Raw genomic sequence first — 16,412 nt, 5'->3', positions numbered from 1 at the left:
AAGTCACTGCAGATGGTGACTGCAGCCATGAAATTAAAAGACACGTGCTCCTTGGAAGAAAAGCTAGGGCAAACCTAGACAGTGTAGTAAAAAGCAGAGATATCACTTTGCCAACAAAGGTCCGTATAGTCAAAGCTATGGTTTTTCCGGTAGTCATGTACAGATGTGAGAGTTGGACCACAAAGAAGGCTGAGCACCAAAGAATTGCTGCTTTTGAATTGTGGTCCTGGAGAAGACTCTTGAGAGTCCCTTGGACAGCAAGGAGTTCAAACCAGTCAATCCTAAAGCGCAGTCCTGAACATTCATTGGAAGGACTGATGCTGAAGCTGAAGCTCCAATACTTCGTCCATCTGATAAGAGCGGACTCACCGGAAAAGACCCTGATGTTGGGAAAGACTGAAGGCAAAAGTAGAAGACAGCAACAGAGGATGAGATGGTGAGATAGCATCACCGACTCAATGAACATGGATCTGAGCAAACTCCAGGAGATAGTGAAGGACAGGTGAGCCTGGTGTGCTGCAGTCCTTGGGATGGCAGAGTCAGACACGACTGACTGAACAACAACAGAGGAAGTATTCTCAAATACAACAGGAAAGACTTAAGTAAAGACTGATACAATTGACTACCTTGAAGTTTTAAACTTTTGCAAACAATGGCCTTTAAAGTTGAAGGATAAACAACAGAATGGGCGAAGAACATGTATTTAAAACATGTTCTTTCATTCAGTAAACATTTACTGAATGTTTACTACAAGCCAGGCACTGTTCTTAGCCTGGAAGGTCTTAATTTAAAAACACCAGAAAATTATGATTGTATATTAAGAGTGATGGGAAACCACCAAATGGTACACAGTAGTCCCCCTCATCTGCAGTTTTGCTTTCCTTGGTTTCAGTTACCGGTGGTCAACTGCAGTCTGAAAATATAGTATTCAGTGGAAAACTCCAGAAATAAACAATTCACAAGTTTACGTTATGGAACTGTGCACCATTCTGAGTAGCACGATGAAATCTCCTGCTGTCCCATTCTGTCCTGCAGAGGAAGTGAACCATTCCTTTGTCTGGCATATCCTGCCCATTAGCCATTTTGTAGCTCTGGTGGTTCAGACAGTAAAGAATCCGCCTGCAATGCAGGAGACCTGGGTTTGATCCCTGGGTTGGGAAGATTTCCTGGAGAAGGGAGTGGCTACCCACTCCAGTATTCTTGTCTGGAGAATCCATTGACAGAGGAACCTGGCAAGCTACAGTCCATGGGATTGCATAGTCAGACATGACTGACGCAATTAACACTTCCACTATTTTTTTCACTTTCAGCCATCAAGGATGTCAAATGATTGCCATGATATCACAGTGCTTGTGGTCAAGTAACTGTTGTTATACTTAGGTTCCCAGATAGCTCAGTGGGTAAAGAATCTGCCTGCAGTGCAGGAGACACAAGAGATGCAGGTTCAGTCCCTAGGTCGGGAAGATCCTCTGGGGAAGGCCATGGCAACCCACTCCAGTCTTGCCTGGAGAATCCTGTGGACAGAGGAGCCTGGCGAGCTACAGTCCATGGGGTCAGAGTCAGACATGACTCAGACATGCTGAGCACAGTAAAGCATAACTTTTATAGTATTTGATGATGGCGCCCCAAAGCACAAGAGCGGCAATTCAGATACACCAAAGAGAAGTCCTAAAGTGCATCCTTCAAGTGCAAAGGGAAAAGCGTAACACTTCATCACAATGCCTACATACTTCACCTCACTTAATCATCTCGTATCACCACAACAATGGTGATACAGTACAATAAGGTATTTTGAGACAGAGATCACGTTAGTATAACTTTCATTATAGTATACTGTTATAACTGCTCTATGTTATTGCTACTGTTGTCAATCTCTTACTGTGCCTAAGTTATAAATTAAACTTTATCATGGATATGTATGTATAGGAAAAAAAATTAGTGTATATATTGGGTTTGGTACCGTCCATAGTTTCAGGCATCCACTGAGGGGTTTTGCAACATACTCCCCACAGATAAGGGGGAGACTGTTATTTAAATTTACTTTTTAAATAGATGTTGAAAGAAAGTGAAAGTGAAGTCGCTCAGTCATGTCCAACTCTTTGCGACCCCATGGACTGTAACCTACCAGGCTCCTCTGTCCATGGGATTTTCCAGGCAAGAGTACTAGAGTGGGTTGCCATTTCCTTCTTCAGGGGCTCTTCCCGACCCAGGGATGGAACATGGGTCTCTGGCATTGCAGGCAGGCGCCTTACCGTCTGAGCCACCAGGGAAAGCCACAATAGATGTTAGATGCAATAATTTTGAATGATGTAAGATTTCATAAAGTATATTCGTGAAAAGTAAGTTTTCTACAACTGTGTGCCATGTATCCAAACTCAGTCTTGAACACAATGTTCTCAGTCTCTTATACATCCTTCTAGAGATGGGCTGTATAATTAAGTTGCTTCTGATTACACAGACGTCGTCGTTCAGTTGCTCAGTCATGTCCAACTCTTTGTGACGCCATGAACTGCAGCAGGCCAGGCTTGCCTGTCCTTCACTATCTCCTGGAGTTTGCTCAAACTCATGTCCATTGAGTTGATTATGCCATCCAACATCTCATCCTCTGTTGCCACCTTCTCCACCTGCCCTCAATTTTTCCCAGCATCAGGGTCTTTTCCAATGAGTCGGCTCTTCACATCAGGTGGCCTAAGTACTGAAGTTTCAGCTTCAACATCAGTCCTTCCAATGAATATTCAGGGATGATTTCCTTTAGGACTGACTTGCTATCCAAGGGACTCTCAAGAGTCTTCTCCAGCACCACAGTTCGAAAGAATCGATTCTTCAGCGCTCAGCCTTCTTTGCACATGGTAGCACATTATTAGCAAGGTTCAGCACCTTGCTTTGCCACTTAGTTACCTATCTTGGAGGTATTTTCATGTAACTTTATACAAAGCTGCCTGTTAACACTTTTATACACTGACTGCACTATATGTAATTTGAAGAGTCCCTGCTGCTGAACATTAAATGTTACAAATCTTTTGCTACTATAAACAAACAAATATCCTTACATACTAACTGATTCTGCATGTGCTAGTATATCTACAGACTAAGGTCTTTTCTCTTTTCCTGCAAAGCCTTTACGTCTCCATTTGGTTCATGGCTTGGGAGAGGGCTCTTGGGTGGTTAAAAAGCTGCCTAGTGGCTGCAGGAAGACGCTCAAGCAGAAGTCCTGACACCTGGGATGAACAGGGTCCCCTCAAAGGCAGCTGGGCCAGAGGCTCCGAACCCTTCTTGAGTTGAGGTTGACCCCTCAAAGGGATACTCGCTGGCCCAACGGCAGCCAGTCTGTCCGGTGGATGCCCAACTTCTTGCTGAGTTTCACCTCCTCATCTGTGAAGTGATTCTCCAGGATGTCACAGAAATGGGGGTCTGCACAGGCAGAACCAGGGTATGAAGATCCAAAAGGGCTTGGTTCAGGTTCTTCTCCACGACCAGAGCAGTGTCCATGGTGTCCAGGGTTTTTACCTCACTCATCTTGGGACAGCTTCGGCACACTCTGGAAGAGGATACAGCCACTGCACTGGTTTAGTATCTTCAAGAGGCCAGCTCTCAGGAGAAGCGGCCCACAGTCTCCAGAGCCACACTGCCATGGTGGACATGGATGTTCAGAGAGCAGTACGTGTAGGAGGCCTGCAGATGCAGGCTGCCACGCGTTTCATGCTGGCCTCCACCTTGGTGGAGTAATTCTGATTAATCTGGGAGTTCTTGGTTGACTGGCAATAAAGACAATGTTGGCTGGTCCCGGAGACAGTGGATGGCTGAGAAGATGGTTTTGAAGGTTAGGACTGGAAAAGAGGTTGGAGGGTGGTCAGAGGCTGGAAGAAGAGGCATCTCTGGGTCTATTCCAGCTAGACCCTATTGAAACAAGAGACAGATCTGCAGGACCGCCAGGCACACTGACTAGAATAAGGTCGTATAAGTGCTATTTGGTGGGTCAAAATATATGAAAATCTGTATATTACAATGTATAGGAGCCTGTTTCCCAAAACTCTTAAATATCATTGAACGTTTTTTGCTGTTTCTCAATAAGTGAGAAATTATATAATAGTAGTGTGGTTAGATATTTTTCTTTTTTTTTTTGGTTAGATATTTTTCATGTTTAAGCATTATTTATATTTCCTCTTCTGTGAACTGTCTATTCATATCCTTTTCCCGGTTTTCCTTTATCTTTTAATTCTATGCATGATTTTGAATGGGCAGTATAACATGGGACAAAATCCAAAGATTCAAATAGCAGATAATAAAAAAAATAATTCTCCCTGTTAAAATTCGCCCCCAGTCTTTCAGTTCTCCTCAGAGGTAATCACTGCTGTCTCTTTACTGGCTGCCTTCCAGAGGTATTCTATACAAACGTACAGGCACGAAACATATATAAGACTGCTTTGTGTCCATACATAAAGAGCCACCACATTCTTTTTAACTGCATGATATTCCACTGCACGGGATATGGTATATTTAACTACAGTCCAAATGGAGCAGCTGTGTATGCGTGCAAGGGACTCCACTTGCCAGGCCATGTGACTAAGTGTGGGATTGGACAGGGTGCATTTCAGACTCTCTATTTAGGGCATTCTTTTTTTTTCTTCCTAATTTGTACAATACCTCAGGATGAACTCACAACAGCCCTGACCACTGATGAAACAACTAGGATGTTTACAGGCTTTTCCTACTACAAACAATACTGCAATTGTTATCCTTGTACATCATTTCATAAATGTGCAAAATATATCTGAAGGGTAAATTCTTAAAACTGGCTTTCCTGGGTAAAAGAGTATTTACATTTTAAATTTTAACAGGTTTTACTAAGTTGCCCTCTATAGCAGTTTTACCAACTGCTTTGGCATTTTTATCTTTGCCATCTGAGAAAACTATGGTTCTAAATGGTATTTCTCTAATCTTGAAGCTGAATTATGTTTGTGTATGTTTAAGAACTATTTTTATTTCCAAGTCTGTAAAATTATGGATCATACTTTTACCCATGTTCCTAATGCGTGTTGGGTCTTCTCGCTGACTCACAGAAACTCTTTACATATGGGAAAAAAAAAAACCAGCCTTCTACAACATAAATTGCAACTTCTTCATTTTTCTCATGTGTCTTGACTTTGAAATGCAGTTGAATTTTCCTCACAAATCTTTTATGGCTTTAGGGTTCTGTAACATATTTAGAGAGATTTTCCCTACTTCTGCATTAAAACTCTTTCCTATACTTTTTCCTAATACTTTCACTATTTTTTAAACTTCAAATTTTTCTCCATCTGGGCATCATTTTGGTTTAACTTAGAAGGTAGAAGTCCTATGGTATTTTCTTCCATATGTCTACTCAGTTGTCACAGCACTGTTCATTGAATAATCTAGATCTCTTCTAATGATGTGAACTGCCACCTTTATTGTTTCTAAAATCGTGTGTGTGTGTATATATATATAATATATATATTTAGGTCTATTTTTGGACTTCTTTTCTATTGAATTGTCTATCCATGGCTTCGCTGTTTCAACTATGAAACAACTGTTGTTTCAACTATGTAGCTCTATAAAATCTGTTGTATAAATGATTCACTTTACTGTACATCTAAAACTACCACAGCACTGTAAATCAACAATATGCTAATAAAAATTTTAAAGGTTTTTTAAAAATTTGTAGTTATAATTTGGGGAACTAGCTCTTCCCCTTCTTTATTCTTCTTTTTCAGAATTTCGTTGAAGGTTTTTAAAGCATCAGAGTGACAATCTGATTTGTGTTTTAAAATGATCATCCTGGCAACACTGTGGAGAAAAAAACTGCAAATGGCAAGAATGGAAGGAGAAAGACAAGTAGGGGGTCACCGCAATAATACAGAAGAAAGACGATGGCGGCTCAGACTAAGAAGATGGCACCAGGAGCGGTAAGAAGTAAGGAACACTGCAGAGGGAAATGTGGAGGAAATAAAAGGACTCTGCTTTACCTGAGATGGCTGTTCATCATCTAAGAGCAGACATCATGCAGACAGTTGGAGGGATACATGAACCTAGAGCTCAGAGGTCAAGGCAGGAGAAATAAGTCTGGTAATCAGCCACCATCTAGGTGGTTTAAAACCAGAGGGCTGGATGAGTCCCCTGCAAAGAAATGTGTAGATTGGCAAAAGGGATAAATATGATGACCTAGAAGTTGAAGATATTTCAAGGAAGGAAAGAGAGATCAACTGTATCAAACGTTACTGAAAGCATGAGGAGAATGAGAACTGAAAATTGACCACTAGATTTGGCAAAATAAAGACTGACGGAGATCTTGACAAGAAATATTTCAGCAGAGTGGTACAAACAAAAGCCTGACTAGAGTGAGCTAAGAAAAGAAAACAGATTTTAAAAATGATGCAGCAAGCAAGGCCACCCTTAGAGGATTTTTTCCCAAAATGAAAAGCAGAAAAATGGGACAGTAACTGAAAGGCCATGGTATTAAAGAAGGATTTTTTTCAGGTAGGAAATATTACTGCATGTTTTTGTGTTGATAAAAATGATGAGTAAAAAGGAATACAAATCCAGAATACAGAAAAAAAAATCCATAAGAAAAAGACAAACACAAAAATGGGTAATAACTAAAAACAGGAAATTCCAAGAAAAGAAAATTCAAATGTTCAGAAACAGAAATATAAGCAAACTCACCAGTAATTAATGACATACAAAATAAAACGATAAGATATTACCGAAGACTGGCAAAAAAAAGTTTAAATCTGACAACATAAAATGATAGTAAGGCTGTGGGAAATGAGTACAAACATAAACTGCCAGTGGAAATAAAAACTGGAACACCCACTCAATAGGGCAATTTGAAAACTAAAAATGCAAATACACTCTGTCCCCAAAATTCCACTCTTCCATGTCTACACTAGACAAACGCCCGCACACATGCACAGGAAGACATATACGAGAATGTTCACTGTGGCAGAGATTTTTGATAGTGAAGCAACATAATGTTTATCAACAGGGCAATAGATAAATAAAATGTGGTATCTATATGCAATATAGGAGATCAAACCAGTCAATCCTAAAGGAAATCAACCCTGAATATTCACTGGAAGGAGTTTTGCTGAAGCTCCAATATTTTTGCCACCTGATGTGAAGAGCCAACTCATTGGAAAAGACCCTGATGCTAGGAAAGATTGAAGGCAAAAGAAGAAGGGGGCAGCAGAGGTTAGATAGTATCATCGACTCAATGGACGTGAATTTGAGCAAACTCCAGGCGATAGTACAGGACAGAGGAGCCTGGCGTGCTGCAGTTCACGTGCAAAGAGTAAGACCACAACCTAGCAACTGAACAACAACAAAATATACAATATTACACAGAAGTAGAAATGTACCAAATCTATCAAGAATCAGATGCATATTTTAAAAAATACTATTATTTTCCATGGATGGGTACATATGAATGTGAAAGATTAAAAACGGTCTGAAAGGACAAACACCAAATTCGTACAGTAGCTGCATCTAGGGACGTGAAAAAGGACTGAGGGTGTGATTCATTTGTTAAAAGGGAGGGTAAGAAAAGAAAAAACTGAGCAAATAAGCCAAATCTATCAACAGTTAACTCTGGATGCAGGGAATACAGGAGAACACGGATTTGGCAAAGTCTGGTTCATGGGCCCGTCATTCGCGTTTTAAAGTTCCACCAGAACAGAGCCACGCGCACACTTACGTACTGTCGGGGGCTACTTCTGATATACAAGGGGCAGAAGGAAGGGGCTGCAACAGAGCCTGCACGGCCTGCGAAGGCTAATTTACTCTCTAGACCTGTACAGAACAAGTTTGCTGACACTTGCGGTATGTTTTCGTCTTTGCACTTTCCAGTACCTCACCTTTCCCCCAAATTTAAGACCACTTAAGTAACTTGAAGGAATCCAGACCAAAGTCCCAGAGAAACAAAGAAAAAGATTCTTAAACAGTCTGGTTTTCCTTTTTTAAAAATCATAAAAATACTATATTATTAATTATTATACTTTTTATAGACTAAACTGAAAATATTAATCAGAACTCTTCTGTAACACAGTTTAAATGACTGGTGAATTACAGAAGTACTCCATATAGGGAAAACATATATAGGGCAGTCACATTTAATATGAGAGATATGCTCCTGAAAAATTCAAAACCAACATAATTTAAGACTAATTGCCCCATATATATAGAGAAAGGATGCATTATCACAGAATATAAACTTACAACAAATATAGAATATTTTCATAATTCATGACATAATACGTAACAATACTTATTTCATAATAATACTTATTAAGACACAATACATTAATAATTCATTATATAATTAAGAAGTTAATAAAATTATTAATTCTACAACACAGTGCTTTATTAATCATGTAATTTTAAAATATAATTGAAAGTACAATACATAATATACATATAAATATGAAATTAACTTAATGACAGTTCATTAACTAATGTGGCATACTGCCTAAAAATAATTATCATTATCCTCTTCCAACAACCTTAATAATGGAAGAGTTAAGAGATATCAAATTAAGTAAGATAAACTCTCCACATTATGGTGAAGGCTGGTCTGATTTCCTGGAAGACTTTTGCTAAAGAATGAAGCTAATGAATCTAACGTGGTTTGGGTTTTTTCCCTTTTTTCCCCCACAGGATTTCTGATGAGATGGTTGGACGGCCTCATCAACTGAATGGACAAGAGTCTGAGTAAACTCCGAGAGTAGTTGGTGATGGACAGGGAGGCCTGGTGTGCCGCAGTCCATGGGGTCACAAAGAGTCAGATACGACTGAGCGACCAAACTGACTGACTGCAAGCTGAAATGTTTTGATAGCTTCAGCGCTAACAGATATCACTTGCCTGCTCATTTTTATATTCTTAAAACCTTGGTGGGCTTTAAACTTGAAAAGCCAGCCATGACTTGTAGCAAACCTTTTTGTCTCAGTGTCGCCTCCTTTCAAATCATCAAAAATACTTCATGCCTTAGCACAGATGAGCGCTTGGCCTTAGGGGCACATTATGGCAGCATTGATCTTTCACCTGTGTTGCCAGGATTTTTTCCATTTATTCCATCCCCCTTGCCTGGTTACAAGATAATTTTGTGAACTAAAGGGTGTATCTGCTCTAAAACCACTTTGGGGTTTTTTGAACATTATCTCTAATACCCTGCAGGGTGCGCTCTCCTAAATTAAACAGCATGAGATATAGCAATGGTCTGGCCTTCTTCACAGTTTTATCACATCTAACTTCTCCAAATTTATTGAATTTGGGACCCACTTTTTAGTACAGCACTACCACTTAATGAACCTGAATCACACTGTTGTATGATATTTTTTTAAAAGATTTTTAACTGTATCAAGAGCAAATGTTAAGAGAGCAACACAAAAGCAAAAACATTAACCCAATATCTGACACATTAGGTTTTGTGTGATATTGATAAAGGATGATAGGAATTTTGTTTTCCTGCTAAACAGACACTGACATAAGACAATGACATAGTCTGCAATTCTTTCAAACTGCCAGATTTGAAATTACGCATTTCTTTAAATTTCTTTTTTTTAATTTCAGGAAGTTTCACAATAAAGAGAGAATTTTATTTTTTCAAGAGAGAATTTAAACATTATTTTACTTTGCACTATTTTCAGCTTCACATAATTCAAGGATGCATAAAACAACAATACACTGAATTTTTTCAGAAACTTCTAGTCTAAAAGAAAAATACTTGAAGGTAGTAAGAGAAAAATAAGCAACCAGATGGAATTAACAAGTATTTAAAGAAACTAAGGAACCAGAATACAAACAGTAAAATAAATCAGAAATGCATTCTTATTATTGATCTAACTTTAAAATTCAAAAACAAAAATTAGTGCATAATATATCACTCCACTTTTTAAAACAACTAAGTAGCAAATAGAAATGTACTCAGACATACATTAGAAGGCTATATATCAAAATGAAACCAAACCCAAGGAATATTAATCAGGAAGATAATTAATAAAACTTACATTTTCAATGATCTTTGTTGCCTCTTTAGTAATAACTGCACCTGTTATAAATTAAAACATACATTATTATCCCTAGAATATACACAAGTAAACATTGAAACCAAGAGGTTACTTTCTTCTCTCTAAGGTGGTGTAAGTCTAGTCCAGAATTTCTCAAAAAGTAGTACAAGGAAATTTGGCATCAATATCACCTGGAGTGCTTGGTAAAGGCAAGGGATTCCTGGGCCCCAATCCCAACCTACTGTGTTAGAATCTCTGATGTTAAAGGCAGCAATATTAAATCATTGTGGTTCTTTAAAAAATAAATTATACATACCACTTCCTTCCCTATGCACGCCACCCTGCTTGCTACCCACTTCCCTCAGAGACAGAGGGGCATGTTTCTTCATATAAATGTACATGTGAGTATTACCAGTAAGTGCTATTTACACTAGGAAAAAACCTCTACAGTTTACCCAAATGCCTTTACTTCAAGTCATACCTTTTAAAACACCACTCCCTGTGGGCTGGGCAGGAGATATTTTTGCCAATGACACCACATTGGTTATAACTGGTGTTGTATTTGTCCTTGCAGCAGGGAGCGCCACTGAAGCAATGCGTGCCTTAGAAATATTTACTGATTAAAATAAATAAAAAGGTAAGACAAAAGGATCACATGCACACATTAAAAAAAACTCTATTTAACAACTAAGTTTCTAAGCAATGCAAATATATAACTGTATAATGTTGGGTTTCTCAAAGAAAGGCAATGCCAAAGAATGATCAAACTACCACACAATTGCACTTATCTCACATGCTAGTAAAGTAATGCTCAAAATTCTCCAAACCAGGCTGCAACAATATGTGAACCATGAACCTCCAGATGTTCAAGCTGGTTTTAGAAAAGGCAGAGGAACCAGAGATCAAATTGCCAACATCTGCTGGATCATCAAAAAAAGCAAAAGAGTTCCAGAAAAACATCTATTTCTGCTTTATTGACTATGTCAAAGCCTTTGACTGTGTGGATCACCACAAACTGTGGAAAATTTTTCAAGAGATGGGAATACCAGACCACAGGGCCTGCCTCTTGAGAAACCTGTATGCAGGTTAGGAAGCAACAGTTAGAACTGGACATGGAACAACAGACTGGTTCCAAATAGGAAAAGGAGTACGTCAAGGCTGTATATTGTCACCCTTCTTATTTAACGTATATGCAGAGTACATCATGTGAAATGCTGGGCTGGATGAAGCACAAGCTGGAATCAAGATTGCCGGGAGAAATATTAATAACCTCAGGTATGCAGATGACACCACTCTATGGCAGAAAGTGAAAAAGAACTAAAGAGCCTCTTGATGAAAGTGAAAGAGGAGAGTGAAAAAGTTGGCTTAAAGCTCAACATTCAGAAAACTAAGATCATGGCATCCAGTCCCATCACTTCATGGCACATAGAGGGGGAGATAGTGCAAACAGTAGCAGAGTTTATTTTGGGGGGCTCCAAAATCACTGCAGAAAGTGACTGCAGCCATGAAATTAAATGACGCTTATTCCTTGGAAGAAAAGTTATGACCAACCTAGACAGCATATTAAAAAGCAGAGACATTACTTTGTCAACAAAGGTCCATCTAGTCAAGGCTACGGTTTTTCCAGTGGTCATGTATGGATATGATAGTTGGACTATAAAGAAAGCTGAGCACCGAAGAATTGATGATTTTGCTCTGGTGTTGGAGAAGACTCTTGAGAGTCCCTTGGACTGGAAGGAGATCAAACCAGTCCATCCTAAGGGAAATCAGTTCTGAATATTCATTGAAAGGACTGATATTGAAACTGAAACTCCAATATTGTGGCCACCTGATACGAAGAATTGACTCATTTGAAAAGACCCTGATGCTGGGAAAGATTGAAGACAGGAGGAGAAGGGGACAACAGAGGATGAGGTGGTAGCATGGCATTACTGACTCAATGGACATGAGTTTGAGTAGACTCCAGGAGTTGGTGATGGACAGGGAGGCCTGGCATACTGCAGTCCATGGGGTCGCAAGAGTCGGACACGACTGAGCAACTGAACTGAACTGAACTGAATGTTGGGTTGAGTGATCCTGTTTAGATTAGTGTTCACTGGGACTTAAAGGGTGCCTAATTCTCTAAAATTAGAAACTTCAAATGATACCTAATGCATAAAAATACAGTTACTGGCTTCAGGATTAACTGGACTTTTCCATTAGTGAATATTAAAATTTCTACACCGAAAGCTTGATTCAAATAAAAATTTAACCTGATAATTTTTATAAGTAAGTTGGTGACGTAGCTCTCCATCCACATAAAAACAGTGATTTTGTTAACCCACATTATAGAACGAAAATTCCACCATTACCCTGACTGGTCTTAGGGAATGGATGATAACACAAAAGATTAGCACAAGGCATATGTGGTTAAGGTGATGATTAATAAGATTGCAAAAGTAGACAAAGGCCAGACCATAAAGCCAGAGCATATGAATTCTGTCAACTCAGGAGCACTCCAGGCTTTGATGAGAGAACATAACATCAAATGTTTTTAGTCTAACTCAAGAGAAGTGCTACTTCAGAGAGCTACTTTCAGAACATGCCACGTATCTATTCATCTGGATATTTTGACCACATTAGCTGTCCTACTTGCAAAATTATTTTATTCTTAGCCAGGAAAAACTTTGCTACCCATGAAGAACTGGTCTACTTTATTTTTTCTGATATAATTAATGTGTTGTTTTTTTTCCCTTGGCTACAAGCAAGCTCTGAATCAAATCTTACACCAGTAACAGCCACCATATTAACATATCCTCTTCCTTTGTTTGTCCTGATTTTTCTATTTTTATTTCTGCTTTATTAACTGAATAGCAATATATCACTTAGCGTAAGTTATTTATATACAGATAAATTCAATCAAAAGCAAACCAATCTAATTTTCCTAAAAAATTATTGCTTACATATTTATTGATTCCTTGGTATGTTTGATTTTGAAAACAAAAAGCATCAAGATTAATTTGCCCACTAGGGCAATCTTTAAGGATTCTTAAAGGTAAATTTAAGTAAATTTAGACTATCTGAATGCAGTGAAATTTTGTTATTATATTATTTACAACTTTGAGTGCTGACAGAAACTTAGCACTGACAGAAAGATCCCATTAGCTAAGTTTAACTTTACCTTTATTTTGTGAAAAAGGGTCATTCATAATTTGCTGACGATGACAAAACTCCAAGACACAAAATAGGTTACAGAAATGTTTGATGTTTCCTCTCCATTTTATGGACTCACTTAGCTTTCCCTGTCGTTTACAACCATCACACTTGGCCATCTGAGAAAGAAATGTGAAACAGGATAGGCTGAAAACTATAAAATAATGAAAATATAACACTAATCATAAAACCAGAAGGAACTATGAAAACAGGATGTATGAGTCAGTTGAGATCACAAAATGTAAGGTTCCTACCTTAAGATATTGTAGTCAAAAAGACATACACTATTTGTTTTATATAGATGCCCTCAATTAACAGAATATAGAAATTGATCTCCTGTTTTCAAAATTACTGGTGAAGGAATCAAAAGATAGGCTTTTTTTTTAAGGTTAAGAGGCAGCCTACTGCAGTATAAAGAATATGGGCTTTGGTCACTCTGCTGTGCATCTGGACTAAAACATCATTGTTAATAGCTATACTCCAATATAAGATAAGTTAAAAAAAGAATATGGGGTTTGTAGTCATAAAGACTTTGATTCATTCAACAAATATCTAACTAGGTTTCCTTCGTCTTGAGCACTGAGATAGGTCCTAGTCATATAATTATAAAAAAGACATACCTTCTCTCAAAGAAAACTATATTTTAGGTAGGTAGACAAGTAAACAGGTGATTTTACTGGAGTGGTACAGGTGCTGTTCCTCACCTACCAGATTCTTCAGGTGCACATTACATAACCTCCCTGGACCTTACTGCTTTTCCGTATTTATAAACAGGCAATACCAGAACAATCTAACAATAGCAATACTCTACCTATCTCTTAGGACTGTGAAAGTGTTAGTCACTTAGTCGTGTCCAACTCTTTGCAACCTCATGGGCTGTAGCCCACCAGGCTCTTCTGTCCATGGGATTCTCCAGGCAAGAAAACTGGAATGGGTAGCCATTTCCTTCTCCAGGGATCCTCCTGACCCAGGGATCAAACCTACATCTCTCCTGCATTGCAGGCACATTCTTTACCATCTGAGCCACCAAGGACTGTGGTGAAGATTAAATGAAATAATATTTATGAAGCACCAGACATGTATTAGTGGTTTAATTAATTGCAGCTTTTGTTGTTAGCCTTTCAAAAAAGTAATTTTTTAAAAAAGAAGGCAGATGAACGGTAAGGAGGTCAGAGTCATTTAACTTATGAAGTGAGAACAAAGGTTCACTTCAAGTTCCTCAGAACTACTTCTGAATGAGAGAGCCACTTAAGGCAACGTAACTGTGTAAAATTCCAACTAGAAAGAACTAAAAGTTATAAATAAGATCCGTGTGCCTTACAAGAAAGCAAAAAATAAAAGGAACAGTTCCCAAACAATAAAATCTCCAGAAATCCTATCTTCTTGACCCCAAAGATTTCATGTTTCTAGTCAACTGAAATTTTGCTTTAGGAGCCCATAGCCCATAGTTTATTTATTTACCTACTTCTAAATAACTAATTTCTCTTCACATAATCTCAATATATTTTAAATAGAAAATAACTGTACCAACTTCAGAAAGTCAAAGAGGTGTATCAAGTTTACCTGATAAAACAGAACAGTAAATTTGGTCATGCAATCTTCACAACAAAACTCTTCTAACTTGCCCTCCAGTCGATTTTCTACCAAATTAGGGGATGTCTGTGAACAATAACTGCACATCTTACAGTAGCTTCCCCATCGCTCCCCAAAGTCACGAGCAGACAGGAATTTGCAAACTGGGAACCAGAAGGATAAAAGGAAGAAACATCACGTTTACATTAACCAGCAGGCAGTGAAGTGAGTTTCTACAGTCTTCAATAGTACCAGCCTTAAGCTAACTTCTAAATCTTGACACAATTATTTGGCTATCTGTATTCACAAAACAAACTCGTATCACCTTTGAAACATACTCTCTAAATATGAGGTTATCTATATTCAGAAACATAAGAGGTATAAAAGTTCCTTAAGCCAAGAAGCAGTAATTGCCCAAGTACCCCGTTTATGAAGAGGTACAAAAACAAAAAGATCTCTGAAGTTAAACTTACAAAGAGATTTTTCTATACTCTGTACTAATACCATTGATCTAATTATATTTGGAAAGGTTTTCTTTATTGAGATTATTGTAACATTTAAAAGGATAGACTTAGAAGTGAGTTAAGTATAAACTCAATAAAAAAGCTTCAAATTATACCTCAAAAAAGAAATTTCTTGAAAATTAATTGTGGATGAAGAGCCCAACTCATCACGAATTACTTCATAACCACCACATGCTCTGTGGCTACAACTGAGCTTTTTTCTTACCTTCACTACAGAATGGCTTATCAACCCCTGAGAATCGTACAGTCTCCTTTATAATTTTCTGTAGTTTACAGTAGTCACACATCGCCATAACTCTATTTTTCTTTTTGTATTCATCAGAGCAAAGCTTGCCACAAAACAGAAACATTCTCCCCTGGAGAGGAAGAACAGTCATTAATATCTAATCAAATAGTTGCTTTATTTTTAAGAAATCTTTTTCTCACTTCAAAGCAAACTGGGTGACTGTCAAAGATGAAAAGACAAAAATGCTTCTTTTGGGTAAACTCATCTTCAATCCCTTCACGATCTCTCTTTACCTTGTAGAACAGAAGTTCTGGTTTTGTCGCAAACAGATGGTTACAGTGCTGACACCTGAGTCTGACAATCCTATGGGTTAAAGCAACTTGCTGGAACTGGGCAGGAGGCTGGAGGCTGGCTGCAGCGGAGCCACTGACGGAGCTGGGAGGAAAGGCGGAGGTGTAACCTCTTCCGGCTGACGCTGCTGACCCAGAGGGTAGGCTTACAATCACTTGGGTCTGAGACACAGGCACCACCGAAGAGAGTGCTCCTTTTGGCTTGTTAAATACATTCTGAATAAATACAGATAAGGCAAAGATTGTATCGAGTGAGAAATAAGATAACTTGGTCATTTTCATTTTCTCATTTTAATAAATTAATTTCCCCCAATGTTTCTGCAAGATTTTCTTAACTCACAGGAAGAGTTGAAACGCATATTCCCAGAACAGGACTGAGGAATGTAACACTAAAAGGTTGCCAAAAAAAAAAAAAGCTGCAGACTAAAATCCAGGCTTTCTAGACAACGATCTCTAGTACATGACTCTAATAAATAAGAGCAGTCCTCTCCTTTCCCTCCACCTGCACACCTATTACCAACCAGCCTC

General features: G+C 38.4%; 1 protein-coding gene across 9 annotated transcripts in view; it reads right to left on the bottom strand.

Annotated features, from left to right (window-relative positions):
* ZMYM6 (zinc finger MYM-type containing 6) overlaps positions 1 to 16,412 on the bottom strand; it is a 44,785-nt gene that overhangs the window by 5,443 nt on the left and 22,930 nt on the right. For 7 of the 9 annotated variants that reach the window (XM_043876829.1, XM_043876834.1, XM_043876831.1 and 4 more), the window contains 6 exons: positions 15,828 to 16,100; positions 15,514 to 15,664; positions 14,776 to 14,948; positions 13,181 to 13,331; positions 10,502 to 10,636; positions 10,021 to 10,061 (listed from right to left, as the gene is read on the bottom strand). In XM_043876829.1, coding sequence (XP_043732764.1) covers positions 10,021 to 10,061; positions 10,502 to 10,636; positions 13,181 to 13,331; positions 14,776 to 14,948; positions 15,514 to 15,664; positions 15,828 to 16,100 — 924 coding nt within the window. Of the gene's footprint in view, positions 1 to 2,782; positions 3,828 to 4,136; positions 5,806 to 10,020; positions 10,062 to 10,501; positions 10,637 to 13,180; positions 13,332 to 14,775; positions 14,949 to 15,513; positions 15,665 to 15,827; positions 16,101 to 16,412 lie in introns of those variants that run through there. The other 2 variants (XM_043876837.1, XM_043876836.1) reach the window with 2 other exon arrangements.

Source organism: Cervus elaphus, chromosome 20 (genome assembly GCF_910594005.1).
Source record: "Cervus elaphus chromosome 20, mCerEla1.1, whole genome shotgun sequence".
Taxonomy (NCBI): Eukaryota; Metazoa; Chordata; class Mammalia; order Artiodactyla; family Cervidae; genus Cervus; species Cervus elaphus.
Note: the sequence above shows the minus strand (reverse complement) of the source record. Positions and strands in the feature narration are given on the sequence as shown.